The sequence below is a fragment of the Eschrichtius robustus genome, chromosome 3 (assembly GCF_028021215.1).
Source record: "Eschrichtius robustus isolate mEscRob2 chromosome 3, mEscRob2.pri, whole genome shotgun sequence".
Lineage (NCBI taxonomy): Eukaryota > Metazoa > Chordata > Mammalia > Artiodactyla > Eschrichtiidae > Eschrichtius > Eschrichtius robustus.
This window is the reverse complement of record NC_090826.1, coordinates 104,051,309-104,070,085: the sequence shown is the minus strand read 5'-3', so window position 1 is coordinate 104,070,085 and position 18,777 is coordinate 104,051,309. Positions and strand designations below refer to the sequence as shown.

General features: G+C 36.2%; 1 protein-coding gene across 2 annotated transcripts in view; it reads right to left on the bottom strand.

Annotated features, from left to right (window-relative positions):
- MAN1A2 (mannosidase alpha class 1A member 2) overlaps window positions 1-18,777 on the bottom strand; it is a 178,369-nt gene that overhangs the window by 6,836 nt on the left and 152,756 nt on the right. Inside the window, exon 13 of one of the 2 annotated variants that reach the window (XM_068540586.1) lies at window positions 59-3,680. The exons of the other annotated variant lie outside the window; for it this stretch is intronic. Within the exon in view, the coding sequence (XP_068396687.1) occupies window positions 3,548-3,680 (133 nt within the window). The 3' untranslated portion in view covers window positions 59-3,547. Of the gene's footprint in view, window positions 1-58; window positions 3,681-18,777 lie in introns of those variants that run through there. 2 annotated transcript variants of the gene reach the window in all.

Below are 18,777 nucleotides of genomic sequence, written 5' to 3'. Positions count from 1 at the left end.
CAAGTATTTCTTTGACATTTTCCAAGAGACTTTAGTTATTAACTACAATTATAGCTGTTAGTATTATATAGTAACACATTGTTTAAAATATATTATAAACCATTTCTTTCCTTATTTAATTTAAATGAAATACAAAATTAAGGATTCTGTAACATGAATCATACTGGAAAACACTTTAAATGGTATGAACAACTCTTATACAGTAAATGCCACTGGAATCACAAAATGTTCTAATACTTGAAAGTGCCTAGCACAACGCTTGGCACATATTAGGTACCCTGTGTTTATTCACTCACCCTCTCATTCACTCACTCATTCATTCAAAGAAATCCAGGCCTAAGGAGAAACTCCATGATGAGAATGGCAAGCACAACCTTTTAGCAACAAATTTGTAGTTTTGACAAAGACTTTGGCAATGGAGAATGGAGATGAGAAGTTAATGATCAAATTTTAAACTGCTTGGTTAAAATCTACCAAGTGAAGCCCTGGGTTGTCCTAGAGGACATCATAGAGAATCAGGGTCAATATTCCACAGAAGGAATATATTCCTTCAATATCCAGGTTTTGCTTTTACATATAAACATCTGCTCAAAGACAAGAATAAGTTGGTGTCAGAGAGACATAAAACAGCACATCTGTGCAACCCACGAGAAAGTAAGAACCCTGTGACTGGGTACTTACTTTTCTGCACCAAGACTTCTTTTTGATTGGGACCACATTCTCTTGGTCTTAACAACTTTATACTGGTTTGAACCAAAAAGTATGATCCTAAAATTCTAAAAGAAAAATAAATATAGAAGGTAGAGGGGGTGTTCAGCATCTCTATTCTTTTTTCTCATATACCAAATGATCTATCTACTCTGCACATCTGTGCCAAAGGCACGAAGTAATGTGTCTGCTTTTGAGGAGGCACCTGGAAAGGAGCATTTCTGGGCTCTCTGCAGAAGGTCTTATAAATGTAATGAGTATTTAACCTGAGTAATAAGGTCTACAAAATGCAAAGGACTGTAAAGGGACAGAACAAAGTAAAGTATGTTCTTGGAAACTAAGCAGAATATGGGATACTATGGAATAAGGATGGATCTCGGAGAAAGTAATTTTTTTAATCTATAACAAAAATAAAACATGACACTGGCAAGTCATTTGTAGCTGACTTAAATTTAATTGCCTTTGGTATTCAGAGAAGAAAAAACAACAAAAAAAGGAAGCATACTCATAAGCTCTAGTCTTCTCACAAGGAAGGTAGGGAGATGATGAAAAAGACTCTTCCTTTGTCCCCCTCAAGCTTTTTGCTTGTACCAGAACTGGCCATGCCTGTACACTTCTCAGCCTTTTCCCGAGCTCCACTCATCCGAGAAACACAAATGGAGCACTTGGGGCGGGGGTTTTGTCTTCTCATTCCTTGAGCAGTTCTTGGGGAACCAAGAAGGCCCCTTGACTCAGCATTCTTCTAAACGAAGTGAGGGAGGGTTCACTGCCATCTCTACAGCTGTTCTGGGTCTTTTGCCAAGTCAAGTTTTTCATTCTTTTTAGTGACTCATAAGTGGGCTTCTGCTATTTTTAGGAGGAAAGCTAACATTTTTTGACAACCAAATACTTTCCCCTTTCTCTTCTAAAGTTGGTCATCTACACTTTTCATTTAAAAATTTTAATTTTTCAACTAGTAAAAGGTATTATAGTCTCAAAATATGTACTAAAATTTAACTCTCCTAAAGATTTAAATAATCAACTGGCTCTACATCCTTACTTTCTATGTATACTGAAAATCTTGAGGTGGTTATCATTTATGGGTCGTTTGCTGAACTGCGAGGACTGCTTGACTATGTGTGATATAAGATGATCACCCTTAAAAAATATTTAATTACATTAATTTATTAAATCTTTCTCCAATTTAAATCTACCACATGCTAATAAAAGAGTAAACAAAATAAGAAAATAAGCCTTCAGAACTCTAAGGTGGGCTTCCTGCACACTGTTTCATGAAATCTTCAAATTCAGAGTAAATACTAGACTAATAATACTACTCCCAACTATTACTGTCAATGGAAGCAGTCTGTATTAAAGGTAAGGAAGAAAAAGTGTCTTGCTCTGTGACATAAATTCAAGGGACAGAAAATTTATTAAGTCTTAGATATTTATCTTACAGTTCTTGATAAAATTTAAGTGATTCCCCTCCCAATGTAGAGAAATCATAATTTCTTTAAAAAGAAATATCATTGCAAAATCTTTTGATGGTAAGAGAAAGCCCCTTAGATATATCCCATGTTTAGCGTAATATAATTAATTACACCACATTTAATCACTAAAAATTATTTTGAAGCTATTCTGATTAATTCTTTGAATTTCTGTAAATACCCTTGGAGAAAAAAAAGTTGAATTTATTTTTTACATAAAATATTTGTGAAAAGCTCCCTCATCTAATGGGATAATAAAGGATCCCCTGTCCCAAAAATACTTAAGGAAGTTTCACTATATTTTGTTTTTGATTTAGTAAATTGTAAAAGTAATTTGCCTCATCAAGGTAAATTCAGAGCTGCATGACAGTATAGTGAATTTTGCCAAGCCACATAAAGAGAGTTGTAAATCGAGGGATTCTACTAAGTTTATAATGAGGTTAAAGTAGATAAAATTTACTTGGTAGATTTGCTGCTTTGGAAAAATAATCTCCTACCAACAAAACCAAGGCTTTCTCTTAGAAGAGGTTTCAAGGCAACAAACTGCGGCATTTTCCCCACTTTTTGTCATGCTACCAACACTAGACTGAACAACATGCACAAAATCCCAAACCCAGGCTCGTAAGTAGTGGTTATGATAAACAGCAGTTTCAATGATTCCATATGGAGACAAAGACTTGAAGAGTATTCTTTGTGAGACCATGCCTCCAGAGAAAACAAATTTAACCAAGGAATTTCAATGGAATAGATAGACTGAGATTTGAAATGGCTGCCAGTCTGGTCATCTAATACGAAACTTGAAAATTCAGACAGGGATAGGTATTCTGTTTCCTTTTTGACTCTTCTTGCTGCTGATGCAGTTACACTGTTCTTTTGTTCTTATTTATTTTCATTCATTCCATTATTAAAAATGGAGAAAAAAGGGATAAACAATGTGTAAATATTTTGACTTGAGAGCTGCTCCACTTTGGGAGGAAACAAATATATAATTGGTTCCAAAGGCCATCTCCAACTCCTGCAAGGTGCTCCACATTCTTGGCTTATTCTCAGGAAATCTAGCCTCCAGATTCCAGGACTCTAAAAGCAATAAGCAGTAACAGGCATACTTTCTCATGTGACCATCTCGTTAAGAATCAAAGCACATCAGGTCTCTGTCCTACACACACCAGAATATGTTTTGGTCAGGTATAAAATGGAATCATTTCAAAGTTGAAATATCTACAAGTTGAAAAGTCTTGCGGGGAATAGTCACGTTTCACCCTGCCATGCTGACTTAAGAGGTCCAGGTTTTCAAAAGGCCCCTCTCCAGACTAATTTCTGTAGTGGTCCATGTAAACAAAACACAGGTGAGAATGGTCTTTCTGGAGCTGCTTTCATCGAACAGCAGGATTTCTTGAAAGTGTGGTGTTGGCTAAATGTAACACAGGCAGAGGGTGAGCCTCTGTATTAAATACCCAGTGGTCTAAAGGTAAAAGGTCATCACTGGAGAACAGAAGATACAAGTATCTGAAAATAAAAGGGGAAAATGAGTTTCAATTAGAATTCAACAAGAAGATCAAGTGATCTCAATTATAATGGCAGATGACACCCATGACCTATTTTGAGCAGCTTTGATGAAAAACACACCAGAAAATGAACCTCATCCATTCAAATGATTAGAAACACAAAATATTCCAGAAGAGTGCATAAGAAAATCCAGTAAGATGAACAACTAGACCTCTGAAATAAGGCAGTTAAAAAGCAAATCCCATATACCTGCCTGAAACACATAAAACAACAAACTGTAAAATGGCATAAAACAAACCAATTCAGAATTCTTTAGAGACCTTCTTTTAAAAATCAGATATAATATCAGTCATATGTTTTGGCAGCTTAGAGACCTCATAGTATAACTAGAAATTAATTAATCTATATTTATTAATAAACACTGAAGGAACAAGTAAAGGACATTATTTGGACACAGCAAGGACTTTCACATACTCCTAACACATTAGTTTTTGCAGTTCTTGTAGAAGGTACTGCAAACTTAAATAAAGGTTTCAGAAACATTATGGATTTACAGGAGGTTTAATAATTAGTCTCTCTTAATAGGTAATAGCACTGTCTTTTCGGGGTTTTTTGGCTGCATTGGGTCTTTGTTGATGTGCACGGGCTTTCTCTGGTTGTGGCGAGCGGGGGCTACTCTTTGTTGCGGTGTGTGGGCTTCTCATTGCAGTGGCTTCTCTTTTGGTGGAGCACGGGCTCTAGGTGTGCGGGCTTCAGTAGTTGCAGCATGCGTGCTCAGTAGTTGCAGCGCATGGGCTCTAGTAGTTGTGGCTTGCGGGCTCTAGAGCACAGGCTCAGTTGCTCTGTGGCATATGGGATCTCCCCGGGCCAGGGCTCGAACCCATGTCCCCCGCATTGGCAGGCAAATTCTTAACTACTGAGCCACCAGAGAAGTCCAATAGGTAATAGCATTGTTTATATGAAGGCATATGTTTATACCTTTCCATAAACACTGCAGGCCACAGTGGTAACTTAGAAATTAAAAATGATAGTCTACAAAATGATTCTTACCATTATAGGTAAGAATATTATATACTATAATTGGGCAAATTCTAATCTGAATTCTATTAGGGGGTCATCAAAGTAAGCCTAAAGAAACAGCTATACAGAGTGAGGAAATCTGGGTTCTAACTCTTGATCTTAGCAATGGCTGGGCCTTACTAGGCTTTGGTGGAGAATCCCTTTACAATATTTTAGCTAAACTTACTTTATTTTAAAAATAGGCACATTAATATCTTTTCTGCTTACTGTTATAGTTCTGGATGACAGAGTAAAAACACAGCACTGGGGTAAAGGAGGGTTGCTTATCAACTTTATAACTGGTAAAGCTGGAATGGAGAGTGACAGTGCTTCTAATTTCACTTTGATCCTAGACCTTGAGCTCTGCTTGACTGATTTATTCACCAGGTTACAGGCAAAGAAGCTAGCACTGAAAAAAGACTTGGATGGACGTAGCAAGAGACTCCGCTGGGTCAGCTTACGGTATGGAGATCAGAAGCACAAGCTCTTTGTGTTCTGGGCACAAATACGTCCAGGAGAGCTACGTTGTGTGCAGTTCCATGTCTCTTGGTTAAATGTGGGCTAATGTATCAGGCTCACTCTAATCTCATCACTACTTGGGAGAGGAGTTAAGTGAAGGAATAGAGAGAAAATGCAGTTTCCTGCAAAATGATTCCTTTCCATTGGGGATGCTATAGAAGTACCTCACATAAACACAACAAGTTATAAAAATCAATAAGATAGTGATTGTGTAAGTTTTAGATAACAGAAAGTGGTATTATTATTTTTAAACAATCATTTAAAAAATAATCGTAATACTACTGTAGTGGGTTGAACAGTCCCCACACCCCCCAATTCATGTCCATCTGGAGCCTCAGAATGTGACTTTATTTGGAAATAGGGTCTTTGGGGATATAATTAGTCAAGGATCTCAAGAGGAAATCATCCTGGATTTAGGATGGGCCCTAAATCCAACGACTTCTACCTTTACAAGAGAAAGGAGAGAGAGATTTGGACCCAGAGACACATAGGGACGAACGTCATGTGAAGGCAGAGGCGAAGACTGAAGATAAGCTCCCACCATCCAAGGAACACCTTCAGAAGAAAATGATTTCAGACTTCTGGCCTCCAGAGCTGTGAGAGAATAGAATTTCTGTAATGCCACCAAGTTTGTGGTAATTTGTTATGGCAGCCCTAGGAAACTAATAACAACTTCCATGTCTACCCTCCTTAGGACACCTCTGGACCTTAAGTAGGGGTTTGGAATAAAACTAACTACTTCTTGGAGAGTCAAATAATCCCTAGAGAGCAGAGGCTAGACTATAGATATACAGATATATTTTAAAATTTATAACAAAATAAATGTTTAAAAGTACAGTAATATAGCTAAACAATTCATGTCAAGGACATGGTACACTACTACTGACTTAAATTTAAGATTTTTAGCTTGGATTTTAAAAATAGAAAATTGGAGAAGTGTGATCTTTGCTGTGAAAGTTGAGGAAAGTCTAATCTAAATTAGCTATCAGACTACTAGATGTTTTTTCCTCTAATAAGGATTTTTTAAAACTATAGTTCAAAGTTAGAGATAATAGATGACAAATGGCATTGACAAAGGCCTGTAAGTATATAAAAAGGTGCTATTTAGTACTTCAGTTTTACTGGATGTCTTGCTGACTTTTTAGAGCTATTTTTAAATGCTGCTCACATACATCTCTTTTATCTTTCTCTTATCTACAAAGACAAGACATTCAGAGGAGGTGATGGTTACAGAAGTCATCTCAACATAAGTGTTGGCGGTAACCACCAAATAGGAAGGTTTTACAGAAAGAACAGTCAACAAAATCTGAGGAGAAACATTTAAGTGTCTGTGGAGAAATGGTAAGGCTAAAAGAACCAACTACCAAGCTAATATGTTCTTTACTTAATCCTTTATGTTTATCAAATGAGCTTTGCCAACATGTCTATTCTTTTTCACAACTAGCAGTGGCAATGTCCAGGGTATTATGGATAGATGTTACAAGGCTAAAGGCTTGCATTAGGGACTGCAAGTAACTCATAATAAAACCTCAGATTGTTTGAAAAATAATTTACTTAAACCTTCCATTTCATTTATACTCCTAATGTTTAAATAATGTCTTAGAATAGACTGGTTAGAAATCAAATTAAAGACACTCAGTGGAAATTATATTCTAAAAGATGATATATTAAAATATACAATTATTAACCTCTCCAAAAGATCTGCCCCTCTCTGCCTTTCCCCACATCTTTTCTCAAATCTTAAAGTTGTTTTTTGGCGGGAAAGGGTGGGGAAGAAAAAATATTGAAACAAATGTGGGTGTATTGTGGATTCAAATGCATTTTTTAAAAGATAAACTGAAGGAGGCAGAACATTTCTGGTATGCTTCAATGGTTTAGGCTTTGTCGTGAAACATAAGGGGGCTGGGGAAAATTCATCTTCCTCTGCCTTTAGGGGTCAAATAATTTAGGATGACTTTCTTATAGGATAGAGGATACCTAAACTATCAGTACGTAAACAGTTGGGGTTATCTCACATAACAAAAAGCCCAGAGGTAGATGGTAACAAAGGTTGGTTAATTCAGCGGTATAACACTGTCAGATCTCTGGGTTTTTAAAGATTAATGAAAAAATATTAAATTTTTCCTGGTGCCAAAAGACCTTATCCTTTTTCCCCTATTCTTAGGTCACTGCCTTGAGAAAACTTCTAACTGTCCCTTTGATATGTATGTAAAATCTTTTTAAAAGCTTCGTAAACCTCTTGCCAGCTTTAAAATCCAGGAATGTTTTTCTTAAAAGGCCTGGGAGCCATGCCTTTGAAATATAAACATCAAGGAAGATAGCACCCCAATCTCTCTGTCACTGTGGGAGGTTAGCTTAGGTACCTTTCTCCAAGCTCTGATTACCCCTTTGTCATAAATGCAGAAGTATTACTTTTCCACTGGATAAAGGCAATTAACACAGATGGCCACCCCAATCACCATGTGAATTTAGAATGTATAGCAAATGGTGTTGTCAAGAAAGTACCCCTGATCCCTAAACTACGTGGGGGTTAATTCGAGTACAGTATCCCCGGGTCCTCTGTATTCCTAGTTCCTCCGCATCCATGGATTCAACCAACCTCGGACTGCGTACTACTGTAGTACTGGATTGGCCAAAAAGGTTGTTCGGATTTTTCCATAATATGGCTCTAGGAGCGCTTAGTTGTCTTTAACTTCATTCAAAACAACTTTGTTAGATTGTATTGTGACAGCTGTCATATCAGCGTGCATTTAAAAAAAAACAACAACATCAAAATTGGTGAATTTTGTGTAGCCATTTTTATACTGAAGATTGAAGAAAAAAGCAACGTTTTCGGCATATGCTTTATTATTTCAAGAAAGGTAAAAACGCAACTGAAATGCAGAAAAAGATTTGTGCAGTGTATGGAGAAGGTGCTGTGATGGATCAAACATGTCAAAAACGGTTTGTGAAGTTTCATGTTGGAGATTTCTTGCTGGATGAGGCTCCACGGTTGGGTAGACCAGTTGAAGTTGACAGCGATCAAATCGAGACGTTAATTGAGATATAACAGTCAACGTTATACCACGCGGAAGACAGCCAACATACTCAAAATAGCCAAATCAAGTGTTGAAAATCATTTACACCAGCTTGGTTATGTTAATCACTTTGACGTCTGGGTTCCACGTAAGTTAAGCGAAAAAACACTTCTTGACCACATTTCCACATTTGATTCTCTACTTAACCGTCACGAAAATGTTCCGTTTTTAAAACAAATTGTGATGGATGATGAAAAGTGGATACTGTACAGTAATGTGGAACGGAAGAGGTCATGGGGCAAATGAAGTGAACCACCACCAACCACACCAAAGGCCAGCCTTCATCCAAAGAAGGTGATGTTGTGTATATGGTGGGATTGGAAGGGAGCTCTATTATGAGCTCCTTCCGGAAAACCAAATGATTAATTCCAACAAGTACTGCTCCCAATTAGACCAACTGAAAGCAGCACTTGATGAAAAGCATCCAGAATTAGTCTACAGAAAAAGCATAATCTTCCATCATGATAACCCAAGACTGCATATTTCTTTGATGACCAGGCAAAAACTGTTACAGCTTGGCTGGGAAGTTCTGATTCATCCGTCATATTCACCAGACATTGCACCTTCCAATGTCCATTTATTTTGGTCTTTACAAATTCTCTTAATGAAAAAAATTTCAATTCCCTGGAAGACTGTAAAAGGCACCTGGAATAGTTCTTTGCTCAAAAAAAGATAAAAAGTTTTGGGAAGATGGAATTATGAAGCTGCCTGAAAAATGGCAGAAGGCAGTAGAACAAAACAGTGAATATGTTGTTCAATAAAGTTCTTGGTGAAAATGAAAAGTGTCTTTTATTTTTACTTAAAAACCAAAAGAACTTTTTGGCCAAACCAATATTTACTATTGATAAATATCCACGTATAAGTGAACTCATGCAGTTCAAACCTGTGTTGCTCAAGAGTCAACTGCAGGGCTTCCCTGGTGGCACAGTGCTTAAGAATACACCTGCCAATGCAGGGGACACAGGTTCGAGCCCTGGTCTGGGAAGATCCCACATGCTGCAGAACAACTAAGCCCGTGTGCCACAACTACTGAGCCTGTTCTCTAGAGCCCGCGAGCCATAACTACTGAAGCCTATGCACCTAGAGCCCATGCTCCGCAACAAGCCACCACAATGAGTAGCCCACACACTGCAGTGAAGAGTAGCCCCTGTTCGCCGCAACTAGAGAAAGCCCGCATGCAGCAACAAAGACCCAACACAGCCAAAAATAAAGAAATAAAAAAGAAAGAAAGAAAGAAAAGAAAAAAAAAAAAGAGTCAACTGTACTTTTACAGAAGGATAAATTATCATTTATCTTCAGAACATGTATGTAACTGACATATCTGCCTGGTTATATAGAAAGGTAAGATTTCTTTCTGTCTTTGCAATCTGCCTGTGATGGAAACTGGTTTAATGCTTATTCAACAATAAAAATGTTTTCTTTCTCTGCTACATTTGTAAAGGCAGGAGATTTTATTTCTAATTTTTTCCCCAGTAATCAGACTCTCCATGACTTTCTTGACTTTCTCCTCAGAATTTTAAGATGCTCCACGCATTTTATCTCCACACAAAAAAGTCCAAACTCCAGAAATTAAAGAGACATATCTTCAGGTGTGGGTAAATTCTGACATTCTAATAGGTGTGTAGTGGTATCGCATTGTAGCTTTAATTTATGCTAATGACGTTGAGCACTTTTTCATGAGCTTATTTGTCATCCTTCCTTCTTCTCTGAAGATATGTGACGTGTCTGTTAACTCTTTTGCCTGGTTTTAAACTGGTTGCATATTATCTTATTCTTGAGTTTTGAGAATTTATTATATAACCTAGAAACAAGTCTTTTATCAGATATACACTTTGCAAAGATTCCAGTCTGTGACTTGACTTTTCATCATTTTACTTCATTTCCTTTCAAATGTCTTTCAAAGAGCTTATTTTTTTAAATGTTTATTTATTTATTTATTTCCTTATTAGTCATCCATTTTATACACATCAGTGTATACATGTCAATCCCAATCTCCCAATTCATCACACCACCACCACCCCCCGCCACGTTCCCCCCTTGGTGTCCATACGTTTGTTCCAAAGAGCTTATGTTTTTAAATTTTAGACCAATTGATCAATTTGTTCTTTTATGGATTATGCTTGGTATAATATCTAAGAAATCTTTGCCTAGCCAAAGGTCACAAAGATTTTCTCCTATGTTTTCTATTAAAAGTTGTATATTTTTAGGTTTTAAATTTAGGTCTATAATCCGTTTTGAGTTGATTTTTGTATATGCATACAGAAATCCAATTATTGTAGCACCTTTTGTTGAAAAGCCTATCTTTTCTCATTGCATTGCATTGCATCTCTTTGTACCTTTGTCAAAAATCAATTCCCCCCCATTTTTTTCATATATTTGGCTATCAATTATTATTATCTATTACACCAATACCACAGTGTTTTGATTATGATAGCTTTATAATAAGTCTTGAAATCACATAGTACTACGCTTTCAACTTTGTTCTTTTTCAAACTTGTTTTGGTTATTCCAGGTTCTTTGCATTCTCATATGAAATTTAGAAAGAGCTTATTAATTTCTACCCAAAAAAGCCTCCAGGGATTTTGACCGGGATTGCGTAACTATAGAACAATTGAGGGAGAATTAACAATACTGAATTCTCAGAACCATAAACAAAGTGAGTCTCTCCATTTATTTAGGTCTTTAATTTCTCTCAGCAATGATTTTTAGTTTTCAGTGTACAGGTCTTTTATGTGTTTTGGCAAGATTTATCCCTAAATATTTCAATATTTATAAGTTGCAATTTTTTCAGTTTCAATTTCTGATAGCTCACTGCTAGTATATACAATTGACTCTAATATATTAATCTTCTATCTGTAACCCTGCTAAATTCAATTAGTTCTAGTAACTTTTTGAGAAACTCCATAGGATTTTCATAGAGAACAATTATCCTCTACAACAAAGAAAAAAGGTAGCTTACTTCTTTCTTTCTAATCTGGATGTCTTTTATTTCTTTTTCTTGTCTGGCTGCACTGGAGAACCTCCAATACAAGGCTAAATAGAAGTGAAGTGAACAGACATCCGTGTCTTGTTTCTGACCTTAGAGGAACTTAGGAGGATTTTAGTTTTTCAGTATGATGCTAGATATATGTTCTTCATATACGGCCTTTTTCAGGTTAAGGAAGTTCCTTTCCATTTTTTGTTTGCTAAGAGTTTTACCAGGAATGGATGTTGGATTTTGTCAAATGATTTTTGTGTCTATTGAGGTGATCATATGGTTTTTCTTTTACAGTTCACTGATTGATTTTTTCCAATGTTAAATCAAGCCTCCATACATGGAATAAACCCACTTGGGTCATGATGTATTAACTAATATGTTGTAGATCTGATTTGTAAAAAATCTTGTTTAGCTATTTTATAGTTATGTTCAGAGGGATATTAGTCTTGTTTCCAATGAAAACTCTGATGTCATTCTTATATTTGCTCCTTTTTGCCTAACTTGTGATTTCCCTCTGGTTGCTTTTATGATTTTTTTCTTTATCACTATCTTTGAGCAGTTTCAGTACAGTGTGCCTTGGGCGAAGTATTCTTCACGTTTCTTGTCCTTGAAGTTTATTCAGCTTCTTGGATCTGTGAGTATGGTGTTTACATCAAGCTTGGAAAGAGTGTGGCCAATTTTTTTTTCATCCATATTTCTGTCCTCTCCTTCAGAGACTCCAGGTTCATATATTTTAAGCTACGTGCGGTTGTTACACAGTTCACTGATGCTCTTTTCATTTTTATAAGATTCTTTTTTTTGCCTTTGTTTCATTTGAATTTCTATTGCTATGTTTCTAGTTCACTAACCTTCTCTTCTGCAACGTTTAATCTGCTATTAATCCTATTTGGTATATTTATTTTCCAATTCAGACACTGCAGTTTTCATTTCTAGAAGTTTTATTTGGGTTTTTATATCTTCCATGTCTCTACTTAACGTTTTGAATGTATAGAATATAGTTATAATAACTGCTTTAATGTTGCCTGCGAATTCTAACATCTATATGAGTTCAAAGTTAGTTTCAATTGATTATTTTCATGATAGGTCATGTTTTCCTGCTTCTTTGCATACATGATATCTTTGAGTGGATGCCAGACATTATGAATTTTACCTTGTTGGTTGCTAGATATTTTTGTAGATTATCCACCTCTACTGAGGCAGGACTTTCCTGAGTACTCTACTTGGTGCACCATAAATTAGGAGTTTTTCCAGTCAGGCTACTGAAACCAGACACTATTCCTGGTCCTATGTGATTACCATAAACTGTTCCCTTTAATCCCTCACAGATGAGTCCTTCCCTCAATTCAGGTAGTTCCTTCATTCTGCTGAACACTCCAGGGGGTTTTCCTGGGATCTCTGTGCAGCTCTCTCCTCTCTAGTACTCTCCTGTGAACACTAGCTATCTTAGTTTCCTTGGAATCACAGCTCCATCTCCTCAAGGAATCTGTTGCACTCTGCCTCAGGTCCCCCTTCCTGTGCAGTGGACTGGAAACTCTATCAAGACAGCAAGCTGAGGCAAACACAGGGTTCACCTGGCTTGTGTCCCATCCTCAGAGATTACAGTCCTTCATTGCCTCTTGTCCAGTGTTTTGAAACCATTGTTTCAAACACAGTTTATCTGTTTGTTTCAAGAGGAATGGTAAATATGATCCCTGGTATTTCAGCTTGGAGGAAGCAAAAGACCAACTCTTCCATTTTGAAATACTTTGTCAAATGATTTGCTGAACACTATGTAACTATGTTCATGGAATCCCTTACCCTCTATTATCAACCCGATTCAAAAAGATCATTAGAGTTTATCCAGCAAGAACTTGTTCTTAGGAACCCTTTCTGGCTCTTCATGATCACTGATTCTTCTCTAAAGACTTCATACCATGACTTTCTAGAATTTTGTGAAAATGGACATTAAGTTCATCTATCTTTATTTTTCTCAATCCAACTTTTCCCTTCTTTAAAATTATGTATCTATTCTGTTGTGTTTCTCTCTATCATTCCTGAAAGAACATTAATATTGATTACAAAATCACATTTGTTGTAGTACCTTGATGTGTAATTTCTTTGGATCCTTGCAATCATTTAAAATAACAAGTTACTTTTCTCCCTTTGGGGCCCTCTCAGTCATATTTGTTTTCCTGTCACTACATTCCAGGGTAAGCTATAGGGGTTGGAGTTAAAGTACAGATGCTTTGGCATTTTATCTTATAATTCCCTTTGTAGCATGCCATTGATTCTCTAGTTTTTTATTGTGGCAAAAACACAAAACATAAAATTTACCATCTTAACCATTTTAAAATTCAGTGGTGTTATGTATATTCACATTATTGTGAAACATATCTCCAAAACTTTTTCATCTTGCAAAACTGAAACTCTACACCCTTTAAACAACAACTTCTCTTTTTCTCCTCCCCCAGCCCCTGATAACCACCTTTTACTTTCTTTTTCTATGAATCTGATTATAGATACTTCATGTAAGTGGAATCATAACAGTATTTGTCTTTTTGTGACTGGCTTATTTCACTTCCCATAATGTCCTCAATATTCATCCATATTGTTGCTTCCCTGATTTTGATTCTGGAATCCTATCTCCCATTACTTCTACTGAATATTCTTTAGTCAGGATACTTTTCTTACCGTATTTTTAAAGAAAGGTAGCATTTATTTTCTCAAGCTGGGTCCCTCTTTTCATGAAGTGAGTTTCTGCTTTATATCACCTATTAACATCTTATGTATCACTTAGCATCATTTCAATCTTTTTTCATAACTACTCTAGCTCACACCAAAGTTCCTTTCTCTGAATTTCCAAAACATTTATATTCTCTTTAGCACTATATATATACTTTGTACTGAGTTTGCCCATGACCAGAAGTAAGAGCTTTCTTAACTACATTGCAAGCTCATGAGTAGAGTATATGTTTCATACACTTTAATTCTCAAATAGCACAATTCTGAGATGAGAACAGCTCCTTAATAAATACTTTTGACTTGACTTAGTCTATAAACCAGGCTTCAGGGGTAAGTGAGCAGAGAATAGCAGAGAACAGGAGATTTAATGCTCTTTTCTCATCCAGCTGGAAAAATAGCCCTCTCATGGTAGAAAGTTAACTTTAGGATACAATTACAGATAAGATAAAAGATTTAAAAAAAAGATAAATGGAAGAGAATAGTGGCTTTGTTTTTTTGAGTGTTCCCTCTTGAACTATTTTTTCCTGTCTAAGAATCCTTACCCCAGTAATCTATCTCATTGATTCTTCCTCTCTCACAAATATATTACTTAGACACTTTTGATGACAAACTTGAATCATACTACTCTTGATGCTTTGTTGACAAAACCATTATCACAACTGTCTTTGAACCTACTTCAAAACCTTGTTCACTAGGGAATTAGCTTTAACAGTCTGGTAGCTGGCTAACTGTACATTCATTTGCTTATATTGAGAATAACTTTACAGGCAAAGGAAGATAACAGTAGCTATAAAAAGAAGAATTGGAACTACTATAGGATATGATAACAACATCAGCAATAATATCTGTCTCCTGGATAACAATTTACTGGCTCTTTTCCTCCTTCCTCCCACCTCAATATTTTATTATAAAACTTTCAAACCTACAGAAACTTGGAAAGAATTTTACAGCGAAACCCATATACACTCATTTTCTAGATGCTACAATTAACATTTTTGGTAATTTATCACAAATCTGTTACTCTATTTGTGTATTACTAGCTTTCTTATAATATTAAAATATTCCCCTAGAAAAAGTACCTAATTAGCCAACTTAACTAAATATCAAGAAAAACATGCGTAAAATTGCTTGCAAAGGGAGAAACAGAAGTCTCACTGGAATTTTTTGAAAACCAGGACAAGCTTAGAACAAAAAACTTCAGTCAACAATATTTACTTGAGTTTTGAGAGGAAGATTGTTGCCACAAATTTTAGCTCCTACAGTTCTATATTTGCCATCTCTGCTTTAAGAAGCACCAAGATTAAAAACATTTAGAATTTTATTTAATAGCAAATTATTTGATAGTAATTATTTGGTAACGGCAAAATAGATGGCATTAGTTACTTTTAAGGGAGAAATTTTAAAATTCCTAGATAGAAAAACCTAAGAGCAAGACACTGATATGTAGTCAAATGGTAAACAAACATAATTCCTTTTTTTTCTAGATTCCTTTCAAAAGTGTATGACTAATGAACCACCAAAAAGTGAACGAATAAAGAAAATGTGGTATAGCCATACAACAGAATACTATCAAGAGAAAGGAATGAACTACTGATACATGCAACAACACTGACTGATCTAAAAAAAATTATGCTGAAAAGAATGCCAAACAAAAAAAAGTGCATAATTATATGAAATTCTAGAACAGGTAACCTATAGTAACACAAAGCAGCTATGTGTTCAGGGTTGGGGTGGAACTCACTGCAAGATGAGGATGGAAATATTCCATATTACCTGTGGCTGTAGTTACCCAGGCTTATATATTTGCCAAAATACAATGAACTGTACACTTAGAATACTTTAATAAAGCCAATTTTAATTTTATTTATTTACTTTTTATTGACGTATAGGTGCTTTACAATGTTGTGTTCGTTTCTGCTGTACAGCAAAGTGAATCAGCTATACATATACATATATCCCCTCTTTTTTGGATTTCCTTCTCATTTAGGTCACCACAGAACACTGAGTAGATTTCCCTGTGCTATACAGAAGGTTCTCATTAGTTATCTATTTCATACATAGTATCAATAGTGTATATATGTCAATTTTTAAAGTTAAGAAAAAAAGAATGATGGAAAACGAAAATAATCTTATTATGTGTTACTGCTACATAAGTACAATTTGAAATGTAGCTCCCTCTACTGTAGCAAAAGAAAACTGGCAAGGATATTTCAAAGTACACAGCTTGCAAACTGAAAAAAAATGCTTATATTAAACAGCGCAAGTGAAATTCACTCTGTGTGTGTGTCCCCTAGTGTCTAATATGTGGATTGCAGTGACACTGTGGTAAGTCCTAAGAGGGATTAAAAAATATGGTATACCTTCAGTATACCATTTGAGGAGACTGGACCACATAAATATAGCCATGATTTGCCCACCTGACCTCATGGTATACTAGCTATTCCTTGTCAGTATAGGTAATTCCTTGATCCCTAATTGCTTCCATAAGTGGTTTACTGGGTCACAGGTGTCAGTGGTCTCAAAGTGTGATCCTCCAGACCAGCAGCAACAGCATCACTTGGGAACTTGTTACAAATGAAAATTCTCAGACCCCACTCTAGACCTTCTAATCAGAAACTTTGGCAATGGAGCTCAGCAATCTGTTTTAAGAAGCTTTCCAGGTGATTCTGATGCATGCTCAAGTTTAAGAACCACTGCCCTAGGTTTACCAATTTTCTAACTTCTATCAGCAGTTTGTACTGTTTCTGCTTTTCTCCTTCATGTGAGCATCTGAACCTTTGACTCTCTACTGAAAACAGATCAACTGCCCTGACTCCTCCACTTTTCACATCTTGCCTTGTGCCTTTCCTTCTTGCTTTATTAATTTCTTGACCCGCTCATTATTAGCTATATTCTAGCACTAACTGAATTCTGAGTTCAAGCCCTGAGCCTCAAGCAGGAAATAAAATAGTTCTATTATTCTCTTCTCCTTCCCACTCCCATTTTTGTAAGATCTTATAAAATTGCTGTTTTTCAGCTCTCTCTCAGAATCAAATGATTCAATCCTTTACTCCACAAATATTTGATACTGAAACAACTATGTGTGGCTCCACCACTGATGCTGGGGATAGAACAATAACTAAAATATACAAATATCACCACCCTTGTGGAGTTTGTATTCTAAGGCATATATTCTTATATGCCTAAGGAAATTATACAGTATGTTAGAAGATAGGCGCTATGGCGAAAATTAAAGTAAGAGAAAATGAGGGAATAAGGGGACAAACTGAAACTTTATATAGGATAATCAGGAATGCTTTAAAAAATACAGTTAGAAATGATAAAGTGATACAATCAGAAGCTACTTAAGACCTGAAACTGTAAAACTCCTAGAAGAAAACAGAGAAAGAGCTCCTTGACATGGGTCTTGGCAACGATTTTTTGGATATGACACCAGAAGCACAAGCAACAAAGGCAAAAATAAATAAGTGGAACTACATCAAACTAAAAAGCTTCTGCACAGCAAAAGAAACAATCCAAAAAATGAACAGGCAACCTAAAGAATGGGAGAAAATAGCTGCAAATCATATATCTGACAGGGGTTAATATCCAAAATATATAAAGAACTAACACAACTCAATAGCTAAAAACCAAACAACCCAATTAAAAAATGGGCAGAGAAATTGAACATTTTCCCAAAAAGACACACAAATGACCAACAGCTGATACATGTAAAGATGTTCAACATTACTAATCATCAGGGAAATGCAAATCAAAACCACAAGGAGCTACCACCTCACACCTGTTTCAAAGACTATTATCAAAAAGACAAGAGATAACAAGTGTTGTTGAAGATGTGGAGAAAAGGAAACCCTTGTGTACTGTTGGTGGGAATGCAGTACAAGTCTTACACATGATGTTCTACACGATGAATACTTAAACGATGATGATGACACAAAAACATCTCATTCCATACAGTTCTTGCCGTATAGTTATTAGATTTTCACACGGAGACACTCACACACATGCACAACAGATAAGTTTATTAACTGTACAACATGATGATCTAATCATTAAGTGGACCACCATCAGAAAGGTCTCCATCCTCACCATCTTCATGTTGAGTAGGCTGAGGAGGAAGCGGAAGAGAGGAGGTTGGTCTCGCTGTCTCAGAGGTGGAAGGGGAGGTAGGAGAGGCAGGCGCACCCAGCATAGCTTTATGGAAACACATCATAAATTCTGACTTTTTTGCTTTTTCATTTCTCCAAAAATGTTTCTATGTGGTTCCAATCCTTCCTCCACTGTTTGCTTTAGTTTCAGTGCCCATATCATAGAAGGTCCATGTCATAAAAGAAGTCAAAAGCAGTCTTGAATAATCAGAACCCTCCTGCCAGATTGTCTAAGGTCCATCTGTTTTCTGGCACTGCTTCTTCCATGTCTTCTTCCTCATCATCTGCCACTGGTTTGGAAGCGTTCATCTTTTGTTAATTCCTCTGGTGTGGTGCCTAATAGCTCTTAAATTCCTCCAATATCCGTATCTTGAAACCCTTCGCCTCCTCCCTGTTCTTCCATATCCACAATCTCTTTCATGACTTCCTTGACTGGCTCTGTAGTAAATCCTGTGAAGTTATGCACCACATCTGGACACAGTTTCCTACAACAAGAATTTAATGGCTTTTTCTTTAATAACGATGGCATATTCAGTGGTGTAATCCTTCCAGACTTTCATGATGTTTTCTCTGTTGTGGTTCTCTTCCACAGCGCT